At 51.4% G+C, this 14,176-nt stretch overlaps 1 protein-coding gene across 4 annotated transcripts in view; it reads right to left on the reverse strand.

Annotated features, from left to right (window-relative positions):
- Window positions 1-4,506: 4,506 nt before the first annotated feature.
- Window positions 4,507-14,176, reverse strand: part of NR6A1 (nuclear receptor subfamily 6 group A member 1) — a 72,703-nt gene continuing 63,033 nt past the window's right edge. For all 4 annotated transcript variants that reach the window (XM_074555977.1, XM_074555976.1, XM_074555978.1 and 1 more), the window contains 3 exons: window positions 12,277-12,398; window positions 10,724-10,876; window positions 4,507-9,818 (listed from right to left, as the gene is read on the reverse strand). In XM_074555977.1, coding sequence (XP_074412078.1) covers window positions 9,730-9,818; window positions 10,724-10,876; window positions 12,277-12,398 — 364 coding nt within the window. In that variant the 3' untranslated portion in view covers window positions 4,507-9,729. The remainder of the gene's footprint in view (window positions 9,819-10,723; window positions 10,877-12,276; window positions 12,399-14,176) is intronic.

The raw sequence follows: 14,176 nt of genomic DNA on the forward strand, positions 1-14,176 counted from the left end.
CCCTCAGCAGCCCGATCTGTCACTTCAGAGCAGCAGCTCAGCCGCGGGGCCAAGGCTGTGGTGAGGCCTCGCTCTGCTGCCCGTGATCTGCAGAGCCGCCATCCCCACGCCCGCCGAGGGCCGGGACGGGAAGCGGAGGCCCACACACGACTCCCGCTTCCTCACCAAGCCCTGCCGCGTCCCCAGCCCCGGCCTTGGCTGCCACCATGGCGGGGAATGGCGGCCGTGGCTGGGCGATGGCCGGGATGGGAGCGGGATCCCCCCACGGACACGTACTCACCGCGAGGCGGCTGCACGGCTGCTGCGCGTGGGCCCGGAGGGTGGGAGAGCCTCACTCTCCACCGGCCAGGGGCTGCGACCCGAGGAGCCTCCGTGGGGCGTGGGTACCGTGCCCCGTCCACGGCACGCTGGGGGATTTATGGGGACCTGCGTCTCTTGGGAAGGTGTTGGGGCTCTGGCTGCGCACACGCCGCCCCGGGCAGGACACCGGCCAATCTCCTCCCCATGGGGGCCAGGCTCAGCCAGGATGGACCCACTTCGGTGCCTTATTGGCTTCTGGAGCCACGTGACCATGCTGAAAAACATCATAATTAAGCTACAAAACGCTGCCCATAAACTAGCATTAGAAAGTGACAGCGAAGATAAGTGGAACCCCTGGAGCAGATAAGGTGCCCCGGGAGGGAGACCCTGCAGGGAGGTGGGGGGCACCAGAGAGCCCCAGCACCCACGGCCACCCTGATTTATGGCCCAGGGCGGGAGGGAGGCGGCCGAGGGCATGGGGCAGGATACCTCTGGGAGGAACGAGAGCTCACCTCACCCACCCAGCACCAGAACGCAGCCACGGCCTCCTCGGCCCTGAGAGTCTCCTGTGCAGGGGAGGGTGGGAGGAGGCTCCTCCACACTCAGGGCCCCACTCCCAGGTCCCTGGGGCTCACTGTGCCCGTGGCCAGCAGCTCTTCATTTGCCAGAACAGCACTCACTGAAAGCCAGTGTCCCTCCTGGGCCTAGCAGCCACGCCTTGGCTGTGTTTTTGCCATGTGTGATTCCCCACGTTTCACTGCCATGCTCCGTCCTGCCCACAGGCACTGTGCCGGCAGATCTCGGCTTCCAATCGCCCTGTGCCACACAGGAACTGCAGTGCCACGGCAAGAGGCTGCATGAGAAACCCTTCCATGCTGCCAGAGAGGGGATCTGCTCTCACTCCCCATGCTCCATCCATCCATCACCACGGTGTCTCCCCACATGTTTGCACAGTGTCCTGCTCTCCGTTTCATCCCACAGTGACGACAGCCTTGAGAAGGGGTGGCTGCCTCAAGCCCCACACCAGCCCAGCAGAGGCTGTGCCACGGCTCTGCTCTGTAACCAGGGTGAAACAGCAGGGCCCACAGTCCTGGCTCAGGGAAAGCTTTGTCCTCTCTCTGTTTCAGCACAGCCCCGACACGGTGTGACAGTGAGGTGCCCTGCAGCATTCCCATGCAGAGTGAGGGAAGCAGCGAGCCCCGGGTGCTGAGGGGAGAGGAGTGGGAGTGCGGGCTGCACAGCCCTGCTTGTTTTTTCCTTGCTTTGCAGCTGAAGAGAGGAGAAAAACTAATGAAAACAGAGCTCTGGAAGAAGCGCCAGGCCTGGAGTGGCTTCCGCCCTGATCCCCAGCAATTATCAGCCACATGCCAGATGTTCCGATGCGATGCCAATGTCAGAGAAAATAAATCTGTGTCAGGTTCAAGGTCCCTGCCGGGCCGGCACACAGCGCTCGCGGCTCAGCGCCGCGCGAGGCGGGACAGGGCTGCGGGCCGGCCGCGGCCGCTTCCTCCTGCCAGGCATTGTTCCCCTGGGAAGCCCCGGCCTCACACCGGCCACTTGCTATTTTTGCAGCAAGGTGCTTTCGGGGGTAAATACGTCCCTGCCGGCCTTGGGCACTTTCCTCTGCGCGGGCCCTGGCCAAGGCTGCGGCCTGGCTCCTGCAGCAGGCGTGCGGCCATGGTCAGGGCCGGCGCATGGGCCCGGCGCGGCCTGGCTGTGGCGTCAGGGTGGATTTCTGAGGGTGGATTTGGGAAGGCCGCACTGGAGTGGCTGCACAAGCACCAGGTAGAGCCGGCTCCCAGCGGCCTTAGGGGCTCCTGGGGACAGCGAGGAGGCACAGACAGGAGACATTTTGGAAGCCACAGCACCTGGAGGGAAGGATGAGGTGGGGCTGGCTTCCAGCAGCACGGACGTGCTGGTGAGGGGATGTTCAGGGCTGGGGACAGGCCCCAAAGCCTCTGCCCTGAGCAGTGCTGTCCTGGCCATGGGAGCAGCACAGCTCTGTGCCCTCGATGGGCCCAAGCACTGGCACATCTGTCACCAAAGCTCCCACAGTTGGTTTGGAGTCCCCTGGTCCCGTCTCCTTCCCTCACGGCCGCGGCGCAGCCGGAGCCCGCGGACCCACAACACCCGCGGTGGGCCGCAGTGTGCTTTGGCTCCTTGCTGGTGCTTAGCCTTGATGCTCAGCAAAGCATATCTCCTGCTCGGATTTTATCTCCATCCACTCAGCTTATCGGCGCGGGGCAGCCCTCCTGCCTGCGCCACGTTCCCGGAGCGTGCCTGCAGCAGGTGTGGCCAGCACTACTGTTTGCCAAACGCCGCTGCCTGCCCGCAGTCCCTGACTCCGGGGCCCGCGCTGATAATGCGCGTGCGGCGAGGACTCTGGCGATAGCGTTCCCCATGACATTACCTTGTCCCCCGCATTCTTCCGATGCCACACACGCCTGCGCTCGGGGCGCGCGCGGCCCGGCCGTGGCGGCGGGTGCAGATGCTGCGCAGGCAGCGCTGGGAAGTGCTGGTGGTCTCCTCCCGGGGGGACTCATTGACATATCAGTCACATAGTTCTGCATAATTGGGACTTGGATGCAGCCTCTCTTTATGTTTCCTCTTGGAAGTTGCCAACAACATGAAGCACTCCTGGGTCAAAATGACAGCCTTTTGTTTACTATTCCTGCTTATGTGCCTCATTTTCTTCAAGGATAAGAGCTCTTTATAGGAATCTTTATTGTGATGAGGTTAGCAGAGAGAAGGATTTCTCTCCAGCTTTCTCTCTCTCTTTCACAGCTGATTAGCAGGGTCGGCCCATGAGGACAGTGATGTGGAGCACAGACCCAGCATTTGTCTCAGGGTCCCCCCAGCCATGAGGCATCTTCTCCAGCACAGCCCCAACCTGTTGGCCCCCCAGCACCCAGCTGCTCCCCTCCTACTCACGGCAGGCTGCAGGGAGGGGATCCACCACCCAATAAAGGTACTGAAAATCCCAACTCACCCCAGAAGCTTGGACAGGAGCTTACCCAGACCACACACCTCCCCTCCATGGTCTTACCAGCCCACCCATGGTGATGAATATCCTTCATCTGACCTCTGCAGTGGTGACCAACCACATTGAAAGTGTCCACACTTGGCAAACTTAGATGTGAGAGACTTGTGATGGACCAGACAATGGAGACCCACTAGTCTGCTGCACTCAGAAGTCTGGCTTTCTGGTGTGAACTGCAAACAGACTGTGACGGGGAAGGGATGAGGAGAGATGTGGGAGCAGTTGATGACAAGATGGGGAGAGCTCATAATAGACATGGGCAGGGTGGACATCAATGGAGAACTTTCCCCAGCTCTGGAAGAGGCCCCCAGGACCATCCCAGCAGATCTTTCACCCACTGCTGGTCTGCCTGTGCCACTGCAGGGAGGTGACCCAGCTGACCCCACAGCCCTGTCCCAGCCAGTGCCCATGGGGTGACACTCCTGGGAACAGCCACTCCTGTCAAGAGGAAAGCAGCTTACCCTTGAAAGTTACTTGGCGAAGGTCAAGAGTGGGACTGTGACAGAGCAGGCTGACAAACACATCTCCCTAAGTCCTTGGGCCCGATAATGTATGTCCCATGCAATGTTGACACTAGTGATCCACCAAAGATCAGGTTAACAAGTTTGACGTTAGTGACAGCGTGATTTGTTCCGCGCTGGCTCTGAATTCATAGAGCCGCCGGCCTTCGGTGATAAACTATTGCGCCGCGCACGCGGGGCCGCCGCGGCTGTCACCCGCCCGAGCACCGAGATGAAAAGGAAGCAGAGCTCTAATCAAAATACAGTGGTCAGTAGGGGTTGAGCTGAAAATTAAAAGGTGCTGGTACTTTTCCCACTCCAGCCTGGCTTTCCAGCCAGCACGTGCTGAGGGGAGAGGCTGCCTCGTCACCTCTGTGCAGCTCCAGCTTCCTTTGCAGGTGAGGACAAACCTGGCAGCCCACGTGCACAGAGCATCCTCTGCCACCTCCCAGAGAGCCCCACCACTGCTGATCCTCAGTGCCCCTCACTGGGAATAAATCCTGGGTGGCACAGTGCCCTTATCCCAGCTCCCAGCCACAGCAGCAGCCCCAAGGCCTTCCCCACACCCACAGCCCGTTCCAGCAGCACCCAGGGCAAGGGCAGCACCACCCTGAGACAGAGCCACCACCAAAGGGGAAGGCACAAACAGCCTGGAGACACCAGCGGTGCAGAACATTTCACATTTATTAGTTCATACAGCTAAACACTCACTAAACATGCATTCAACACTTATTGGTCACATTTCCACAGGTAGTCAAGTCCCAGAGCGGAGCAGCGGAGCAGGGGCGGGCGGGCTGAGGCGGAGCCGCCGGCAGAAACATTCATTTGGTCGCAGTGTGGGGAGGGGGCAGCTCCCGGTGCCCGTTCCCCTGCGGTGACACGGGGCCAGGCACACCCTGCTGCCCCAGCCCCGGCTCCGAGTGTGCCAATGCTCACCGTGTGCCATGCCGAACATCCTGCTTCCCTGATTTACACAAGGGATTGTGGGAAAAATCAAGGGAGAAACCATCACTGGGAATGTCACCAAGGAGCCAGCAGCTGGCACTGACCCTCTTGGGAACATCCCTCACACCAGCAAGGGGCCGACACAGCAGCAAACTGCCCGCTGCCTCCCCGGGCTGCCCAGGACGGACACACTGCGGGCTCCCAGGTCACACGGGCAGCCTCTGACCAGGACTGAGCTGGAATGGGCACCCACAAAACCCAAACTGTCCCCAGGGAGGGACAGCAGAGCTCAGCCTCAGCACAGGACACAGCAGTGACAGGAGCCAGCCCACGGGAAGGGAAACAACTCCAGCAATCACAGCCCCTGCTCCTCGCCGGCAACAGACACTGGCAGTGTTTAGTTTTTCACACAATCCCTTTGAGATGATAAACAGGATGTCACACGAGGTAGTTTAGTTATGGAAATTGAGTCAATAATGTTATCAACTATTACAAGACATTTTATAAATTGAAAGAAACAATGAATCACAAAAGGCTTTGTTAAGGTTGATCGTCACCTGGTCTCAATTTCTGTTTCTTTTTGCCCTTGGGGGCATTTCTTCCACTGATCCATGTTGCTTCTTTCACAGACTTGTCAGAGGGCAGCTCACAGGAGCTATTTTTAATTTTATTTTTTTTTCCAAGGGAAAGACACTGCCTGGATTGGCCTCCCCAGCTTTTTGTGAGGCTGGTTTAAACTCAGATTTGCAGAGTCTGGCTGAGGGTGCTGGGAAGGGGTTTCAGCCCTTCTAACTTTTGCTGACTCTCAGTGCTGGCCCTGTCTGTGGCTGGATGGGGCTGTTTGGACACTCATAGCAGCTGTAACCCAATCAGAGTCACACACCAGTGCCCTTCTCAAGCTGACTGTTCCTACAAACACAGTGAGAAAGTTGAACTGATGAAAATTAAGAATTCATAAGCAACAAACAGAGTAAAGAGCACTGTAACTGGCTGCCAGGGACACAATGAGAAATTCCCCTTTTCCATTTTCCATGAACAGTCAAACATTTAGGATGAGGGAATGCAGAAATGGAGCCCCACAGGCAGAGCTGGTCCCCAGCTGCTGGCTGGTGCAAGGGCACAGCCTCGTACAGCCCCGTGCACCTTTGGGATGCTCTGCCCACAGCACCGTGTCTGAGCCTTCAGCAGGCAAACTTCCCACAGCCAAACCCAGAGTTTTCCCCCCAAAATCCCCATTTGGGGCTCTGTCAGCTCTCCAGGGCCCTCCAGACAAGTCGGGAAAGAAGCAACTGTTGCAACATCAAAACTAGGGTTTCTCTGGGTCACATTTTAAATACTTATCCCTGAGCTTCTGTGCATTGAAACAACACACCGTGAACCCAGAGAAACACCACAGCTTGATACTGATAGCTATGCACTCCCCTCCATTTACACATCATCTACAACTTAAAAATTAGTTTCATACTTTAACTAGTTCCCCAAGTTTCCCCCTTTCTCCTGCCTTTCATGTGGCAGGGATGATTGCCGCTTATTATCCTGAGAAATAACAACATTTTCACAGACACCGAGCTTCACAGCTTCAAATCAAAACCAAGAAAGAAAGAATGAATGGGAAATAGCACATTCACAGGAGAATCTTTTTTTTTTTTTCTTTTTTTCCTTTTAAAAAACGCAGTAAAGATAAAAGAAATTCAAGTGTTGTTTTCTTTTAAAAAAAGTTGGTTTGAAGGACAAGACTCACGCTCCGTTAGCTGAAGTGGCTGTGGGTCTGTGCAGAAGCCTGAGGAGCAAGGGCAGGTCCTGCTGGCGCAGGGGAGGGATCAGGGCAGAGCCTCTTGAGCCTTTGCGTGGCTGGGGACGGGGCCACCAAGGCTTCCCCAGCAATGAGAGCAGCCCCCGGCACAGCCTGAGCCCAAGGGGAAGAGAACTCACTCACTTTCCAGAAGGTTCTGGTGAGGCCCCGGGTGCAGCCCTGTGAGCGGGACCCTTCCAGCTGCTCCTCAGCAGCCTCCCCTGAGCGCTTTGAATTTATGTCCCAAATCTCTGCTCGGATTAAAAGTAACTCTTCAGCTTTCTATCTGCACAGATGCTTTGAAGGAGAAGAGGGGTCAGCCAGCCAATCTATCTTTCAAATCGGGGATAAAAATTGACTTGTCATGGCAGAAAATTCTACCAAAGACTATTATTGTTGATAGATTTCTCTATGACAGAAGGTCAGATAAGCAAGAGCAGATAGATACCAAAGATAATGAACTTCCCCCTAGTAGCATTAAGCACAAATAAAATATGAGTCCCTGTAAACTGAATGTTACATGAAGAATGGAACAAAAATTCCAACCTTTCCAGGGTGTCCTTCAAACCAAATTCACAAATACATCTACCTAACGTCTCTACATCTCTAGCTACATTCCTACCTTCTCATAATACCTGAGTTTGCAATGCAACACATTCACATTACCCTGTTTAAAAAATACAAGTCATTAGAGGACTTGGTGCAGAAGATATCAGGAATGACTGTCCTGTGATTCCATCTGGTCTGTTTGCTGCTTCCTTACCTGTCAGTTCAGGAAGGATTTTCTACTCCCTATGGCAAATGTGTATTTGGGAACGGATACTGCTGCCAATCAACCGCTGTAAAATTTGCTTTCTACAACAGAAAGTGGAACATTCATGTCTGTCATCATAACTGAATTTAGGTTTTTGGTTGTTGTTGGTACAGCATTAGTTTTGGGAGGCTATTTTGGAAAACCACAGATTACCCAATAGATTATTTCTGTTGGGTAGCTGGCAACAAGATTACTGCTTTTATGTACACTAATTAAAACACTTATTCATCAACAGATTATAATAATTCAGTAACTGTAGAATAAAATCACTCCTATGCAATTTTAACAATTCCTTGAGTGTATAGAACAGCAAGCCAGAAATAACCCGTAATAAAAAGATCATATCAAGCTATTTGGAAATTAAACTCAAAAGCTGAGAAATACATTCTAACTCACAAACAGATACACTACAATCTTCCCCTGAACACATGAGGTATTGGCTGTATGCAGAAGGCTTTCCTGAGAATACACACAGAAAGTAAATGAGATTTATGGAACCACCTTTGGGTGCGAAGCTCCACCGAGCTGAGCCGCTGCTGTGCCCAGCAGCTGGTACCCGTAACCTCCTGTTTAAATAATGGAAAATGAACAGCTATGGACTTTGAGAAGAGGGAATCGTTGAGCTGGGAGATGCCCCAGCAGGATGGATGCCCGTGCTGAGGCGGCAGCAGGGCCTGGTGTGGTGGGAGCAGGCTGTGCCAAACCTGCAGGGCACAGCAGGGAGGGAGAGAGGGACGACTTTGGGGAATGGGATTCTCCTCCTTCCTGCTCACCATCACATTCACGCACAGCAGCTGCAGCCCTGTGAGCTGTGCTTGCTCTGTGCCACGCAGCTGCCACCAGGGAAAGACAAGGTAGTGACTCGTGCCTCCTGTCCTGAGGGAACAAAAGTTGTTCCCACAAGTATTTCAAAATCAGCATTCAAACACTTATTGAGGAGCCACCTTGCTAAGTGAATGCCAGATTTACATCTAAGGAGGCAGGGAAGGAAATCCAGCCAAGGCTGTCTAGGAGAGTGACAGAGTCTTTGAATATTAATTCCTAATGCAGGAGATGAGATCAAGAGCATCTCATCCAAACCTCCCCATCATGAGCAGGAAATCATGAGATCACTCATGAGAATGCCCAAGTTTAGCTAAACATCAGCACCAAGCAATCACTCAATCAGCTAATCAGCTGTCATTAAACCAGTTCTCCATCTGGAGCTGTGGAGAGCCTGTGAGATTGAAATCCAAGCCTGGCAACACCTAGAACATGACAGGCAACCAAATGTAACAGTAATGTAGTTTTTCCTGGGATTCCATAAGGAACAGAACAGTCCTGGCAGGATCTATCCATGGAACATCCATTCCCTGAGTCCAGCAGAGAAAGCCGTGCCAGAGGACACTGGAGTCCCTCGCCCCACTACACAGGCCCCATTTAACTGCTCCCAAAATGGGGATTGCTGCAATGCAGAAGCCTCAGAAGTCAGGTACCATGTTGGAGGAACACATTAACAGGGGCAATCCTGCCTCTTCTCTAAGTAGGCTTTTCCTGCTTTTGTAAACTTAAATGGATTTTAAGGAAGTGATGATAAAGTCCTTGCCATCCTCTAGCAACAGAAGCACCTTTGTGCAATGCCAGGAGCCTGTCCTGAGCTGCAGGAACACAAATTCAGAGGAATTGGCAGGTGTTGTGGCAATAGTAAGAGGGCAGTTGGCCAGGAGGGGCTGGGACAGACCTCCCCTGCAGCTCCCCAGACAGCACAGGGCCAGGGAGCCCCTCAGAGCACTGCCATCCCACTGGAAACCTGCATCTGAAAACTGCCAGGGAAAAAGAAACCAGCTGCCTAGACAGACTTCTCCTTCTCCACTCCTGCCTTTTTAAAATGACAGAAAAAGCTTGGCACTTCTCTAGCACCCACTTCTCCAAAGTTGTCCCTTTGGGATAATAACAGCTCTGCCAACATTTGCTCTCTGTGACAAATGCTTTGGATGCAAATCACGGAAAGAGCAGTGCATGAATAGCATCTTCTCCTTGAGGTAGTCTTAGTCATCTCGGTCCCCAGCCCCAAATACAAAAGAACTAACCCTAACAAACACTGTAACATTAAACATCTTCACATTCTGTAAACTGCTGGAGAATGCATCTGCTGCATTCTTACAGAACCATGTGCATCGTGTTGAAGATCATACATTCAACTCTGTCGTGAAATAAATATATAGGAAAACGAGTAAAAAAACAAAAACAAACAAAAAAGATTCTTGCTACGAGGGCAGGGAGGCGCAGTGCCCTGTCTCCTGCCTGGATGGCCTCTGCCCCAGGCTCCGCGCAAGGCACCGGCCGGGGCCAGCTGCGCTCACTCTTTGCTCACGCTCGTCTTGCAGGAATGTAGAACGGCCTTAAAAAGGAGAGGCAGCTGCTCCAGAGGGACATTCACCATTTTTCCTGGTAAGAAAGAAACCAGAATTAGCAGCCACAACTGAATCAGATTTCAGAGACACCTAAGCCAGCAGCACTGGAGACGGTTTTACCTTGAACCTTTCTCAGAAACAGTTAATCATCCTACAGCTACATTAGACATTTGATATGCATTTGGACACAATATGATTTATTTACTGAATAGAAAGCAAAATAAATGGGCAAAGTCAGATCAAAATGATTTCTCCACAATGGAGAAGTATTTATAGAAAGTGGGAAAGGCTAAATCCCATCTCACCTCAAACCCCCTTGTTGATCTCCATGAGTAAATTACAAGAGCTACTCTGAGATTATTATCTAGTTCATTATAACGGAGTAGGATGAAGCATACAGAGCCTTGACACAGGGAGGCAAGCATCTCCCTTTGCCATAACATCCAGGAACAGTTTTAGTAACACCAGGCCTTGGAGATCTAATTAGCAATGCAACTGCAGCTGAGAATTCACCTGAGGGTTTCCGAGGTCCAGATGAGGAACCCTGGGGGTTACACTGATCTGGTTGAACTCTGCTGATCACTTTCTGCTCAGTTCAGGGATCTCCCTAATTCTGATAACTACTCAAATCAGGATTACATCCTTTTGAGACGAAATGCACTCCATCTGGGAGTGAAAGAACAATAAGGGGAGACTGAACAATGCACTTAAAGGGTGCCAGGTTGGAGCAAGGCCCCTCTTCCCCAAGTGGGACTAACCCTGTGCCCACCAGCACCACCAGGACACCTTGCCAAGACTGGATGAGCTCAGGGCAATGGCGTGGGCTTAAAGATGGGCAGAAGCTCTGACAGGAAATGCTCCCACACAAACATCCTCGAGCAAAGCCCACCAGAGTTTCACTGCAGGAAGTTAAGTGTGTTTCAGAAGCACTCGGGTTACCTGCAATGTAGCGGATCTCTGGCAAACACATCATCAAATCCGGGAAGCGGTTTGGCTGGTGGGGGTACTTGTACTCTGTGAAGTCCTGGCAAACGTACCAGTACCGCTTGTTCAGCTGCTCCAGCTGGGAGGCGTTGGTCAGACCCCTGATATCTGCAATGAGAGCAATGAGAACATGACAAACACATCTCAGAAGAGCAGCAGCCTTGCACTTACTGCCACTTCTTCATGACAGACTGGTTTCTGTCACTCTGATCCGGGCCCCTGCTTTGGAGACTGGCTTCCAGCACCTGGACCAATACTAAAATTCCCATCTCCCCTCCTGCTGTGCCTGCATCACAGATGTGTCTTTATATGTGTCTGGATCCAGGATTTCCCTCCACAAAAGGCTGGAAAGAGAACAGCTAATGTCCTACACTGCTCACCTGCAGCTCAATGAATGCTCTTAGAGAGAACAGCCCCAGCAACCTGAAATCCCTGCCTGGCACAACACAGTCAGGTGTCAGGGTTTGGTCCTCACAGCAGATCAGTGTAACACCTCCTCATACAGGAACACATTGGTTTTAGGTGTATCATCTTGGCTGAGGACAGTGCTCAGCTCTATAATTAAAGATATCATCACATTCCTCCCCATCTGCTTATGGATTATGTCATGGGAGCTTTACAAACTTATCAAGTTCTTATATTTAAATTTCACTTTGCCAGCGTCAGGCAGCACACACAGAGGAAGAAGGGACAGGCAGGATGTCCCACTGGCAGCGTGAGCAGCAGCACTGGCAGGTCCTGGGAGGACCCAGCACAGCAGCGAGGAAGCTGCGGAGCGGGCTCGGTGCTGGGAGACCATCTGACGGAAGAGGCATTGATCTACTGCCCAAAAGCTGGCTTTTAAAAATAAGTCTCAGGTATTTCACATAAAAAATTGCAAACTTCAACTAAAAATAAAAGAAGACAGGAAGTTAATGAAAATACATTTCGGAAAACAATGGAGACAGCTCGAGAAGTGCATTATCCAGTGTCAGGAAACTGCCCAGGGAAGCAAACCGGAACCTCAGCCCGGCACAGATTGAAGTGTCAGCATTATCTCCCTCTGGAAATGAGCGGGGGAGGAGGGAGCCCGCAGCACATTTTTACAGACTGCAACTATCTTTCACTGTACAAAAGACTCTGGGGACATTTATTTCCAAAATTACAGCTGAACACTATTCACTGAGCATTTGTCTCTGCATGGATTTTGAAATGCCCAGGGTCTTGGAGAAGCCTCAACTGCAGCTTTAATATGCTATTAATCAACAGGAGGATACAGCCCTTTCCTAGGATGAATTCATGGCCTGCATGTAAATACTTCATTTGTGATTACCTTTCACTGTGAAGAGTCAGATTTAGGTATAGAATCTAAAACATAGGAACCCAGCTAAGCAACCTAAGAATATATCCTGAATGTAAACACTTTAATGAGTCTGAAAAACTATAAAAAGAGAGGAACCAGTCTTACAAATTCACTCTTTGAGGCATAAAAATGAGCAAGTGTGGCTGGCAGCTCCTGTTTGCCTCACCTTGGTTTAGGAAGTTGATGGCTTTCATGCAGGCGTACTCCTCGTTGCTGACCTTCAGCTGGTTGAACTTGCGAAAGAGGTAGATCAAACGTTCCATCACCTCCATCCCCTCTTCACTGAACCTGCAGGACAGAGATCACATCAGCACACACAGCACACAGCCTGGACAGTGAAGGCATGAAGCTCATTAAAGCAGCTTCAGAGATTTTAACACCTTGCAAGAGAATTTTTTAAAAAGTCATCCAAACTGCCTGAAGTCTGCTGGCACCAAAAATAAGGAGGAAAATGTCTCAGTTAGAAATGCAGAATCATAGAATCATGGAATGATTTGGGTGGAAATTACCTCAAAGCTCATCCAGTCCCATTCCCTTGCCAAGGGCAGGGACACCTTCCACTAGACCATGTTGCTCAGAGCCCCATCCTGTCTCACCCAGGGATGAGGAGCCCACAATCTACAGATATTTTTAGGAAAAAACCCTCTCTTGGTGATTCAGTTCACCACCAGCCTGTTCTAATAGAAGAGAAGGTTTCACAGAGGCAGGAATCTGCAGCAAAGCCAGTGACAGAGATGGGCAGCACAGGGCACACTGACGCACAGGGAACACCCCAAAACCTCCTGGAAAATTGCCTGATGGAGATTTTGTGGGTGCAGAACGAGGTCCTCCTGCTAAAGAGGGTGCCACACTTCATCAGGAGAAATACCCCACATGGACACCATGAAAAAGCCATGGGGAAGGACCAGGCTGGAGTGGGAGGGTGTGGAGGGCTGTGGGTGCCTGCAAGCACCTCCAGACCATCCCACGCCTGCCCAGGGCCAGAACAGCCTCTTGGGAACACATCTCACAGCAAAAACAGCCCGGCTTCAAAGCAGGCACATATTGCAGAAGCACTCAGAAGTGGGACAGAAGTGTTTCGGGAAGCTTCAGCGTGCTCTGGCATTGTGCAGCACAAAGAATAAGAGCACAGCCAGCAAGCCATCTCTGAATAGAACAGAAATAGAACCTTTTTCACAGAATAATACCTTATTTTGGCATGTGTGTTTGTTTACTTCAAAGTTATTTGTAAAATGCATGATGGGGTTTGACCTCTGCGAAGTGAAAACAAGCTGTCTGAACTCCAGGTCAGTTCTTCAAGAAAGTAATATTGTAAGTGATGAAAGCCTTGTCGGCTAATCTAAAGTTGTACAAGTTTTCTTGCTCTCCAGTTGACATTAAAAATCTTGCAGGTGCAAGATTGCAAAGCTCAAGAAGTTAATGAGCACAAAGACCACTCAGTCATCTGTGGGGTTTAATTGTTTTTAGAGCATGCACATTTTTACCAGCCACTCATCACTTCATAAATCCAGGAGAGCTCTTCTCTCATTCCTGCAGTTGAACTGTCTTACTTTTCTGCACATACTTTCCTCCCCCTTTCAAACAAAGCTGTTCTGTTTTTCACAGCCCTATTTCTTCTCGAGGACTGACTCCTCCACACACTTTTCCTCACAGTTTACACCAGGCAAGTTTCTGGCTGGGAGTTGTCGGCATCAGCTGGGGAGGAGGGGAAAGGGAAGCGCTATCAGGAGTGCTGGGGGAGGTCAGGAGTCTATTCATTTCATATTCATCTTCAGAAAAACAGCACAATAAAAGAAAACATTTGATCTAGCAGGCAAACAGAACGTTTAGCCAGTTGTTAGAAGCAATTAAAACAAAGGAGCTGTGGAGCTCATTCTATGCCTTTGTTTGTCACCTATGCTTTAGCACTGCTCTTGTAATTTTGTTAAGAGCAGAAATTAACCCTGAAGTGCCAGACCATCCCTGCTCAGTGACATTTCTCCAACCAGGTGTGAGCTCTAATGAAGTTCCCTTTGCAGTCATTCCTGACCAATGCCAGAGGAGCTGGGGGCTCTTTGAGAACACCC

Source organism: Zonotrichia albicollis, chromosome 21 (assembly GCF_047830755.1).
Source record: "Zonotrichia albicollis isolate bZonAlb1 chromosome 21, bZonAlb1.hap1, whole genome shotgun sequence".
Taxonomy (NCBI): Eukaryota; Metazoa; Chordata; class Aves; order Passeriformes; family Passerellidae; genus Zonotrichia; species Zonotrichia albicollis.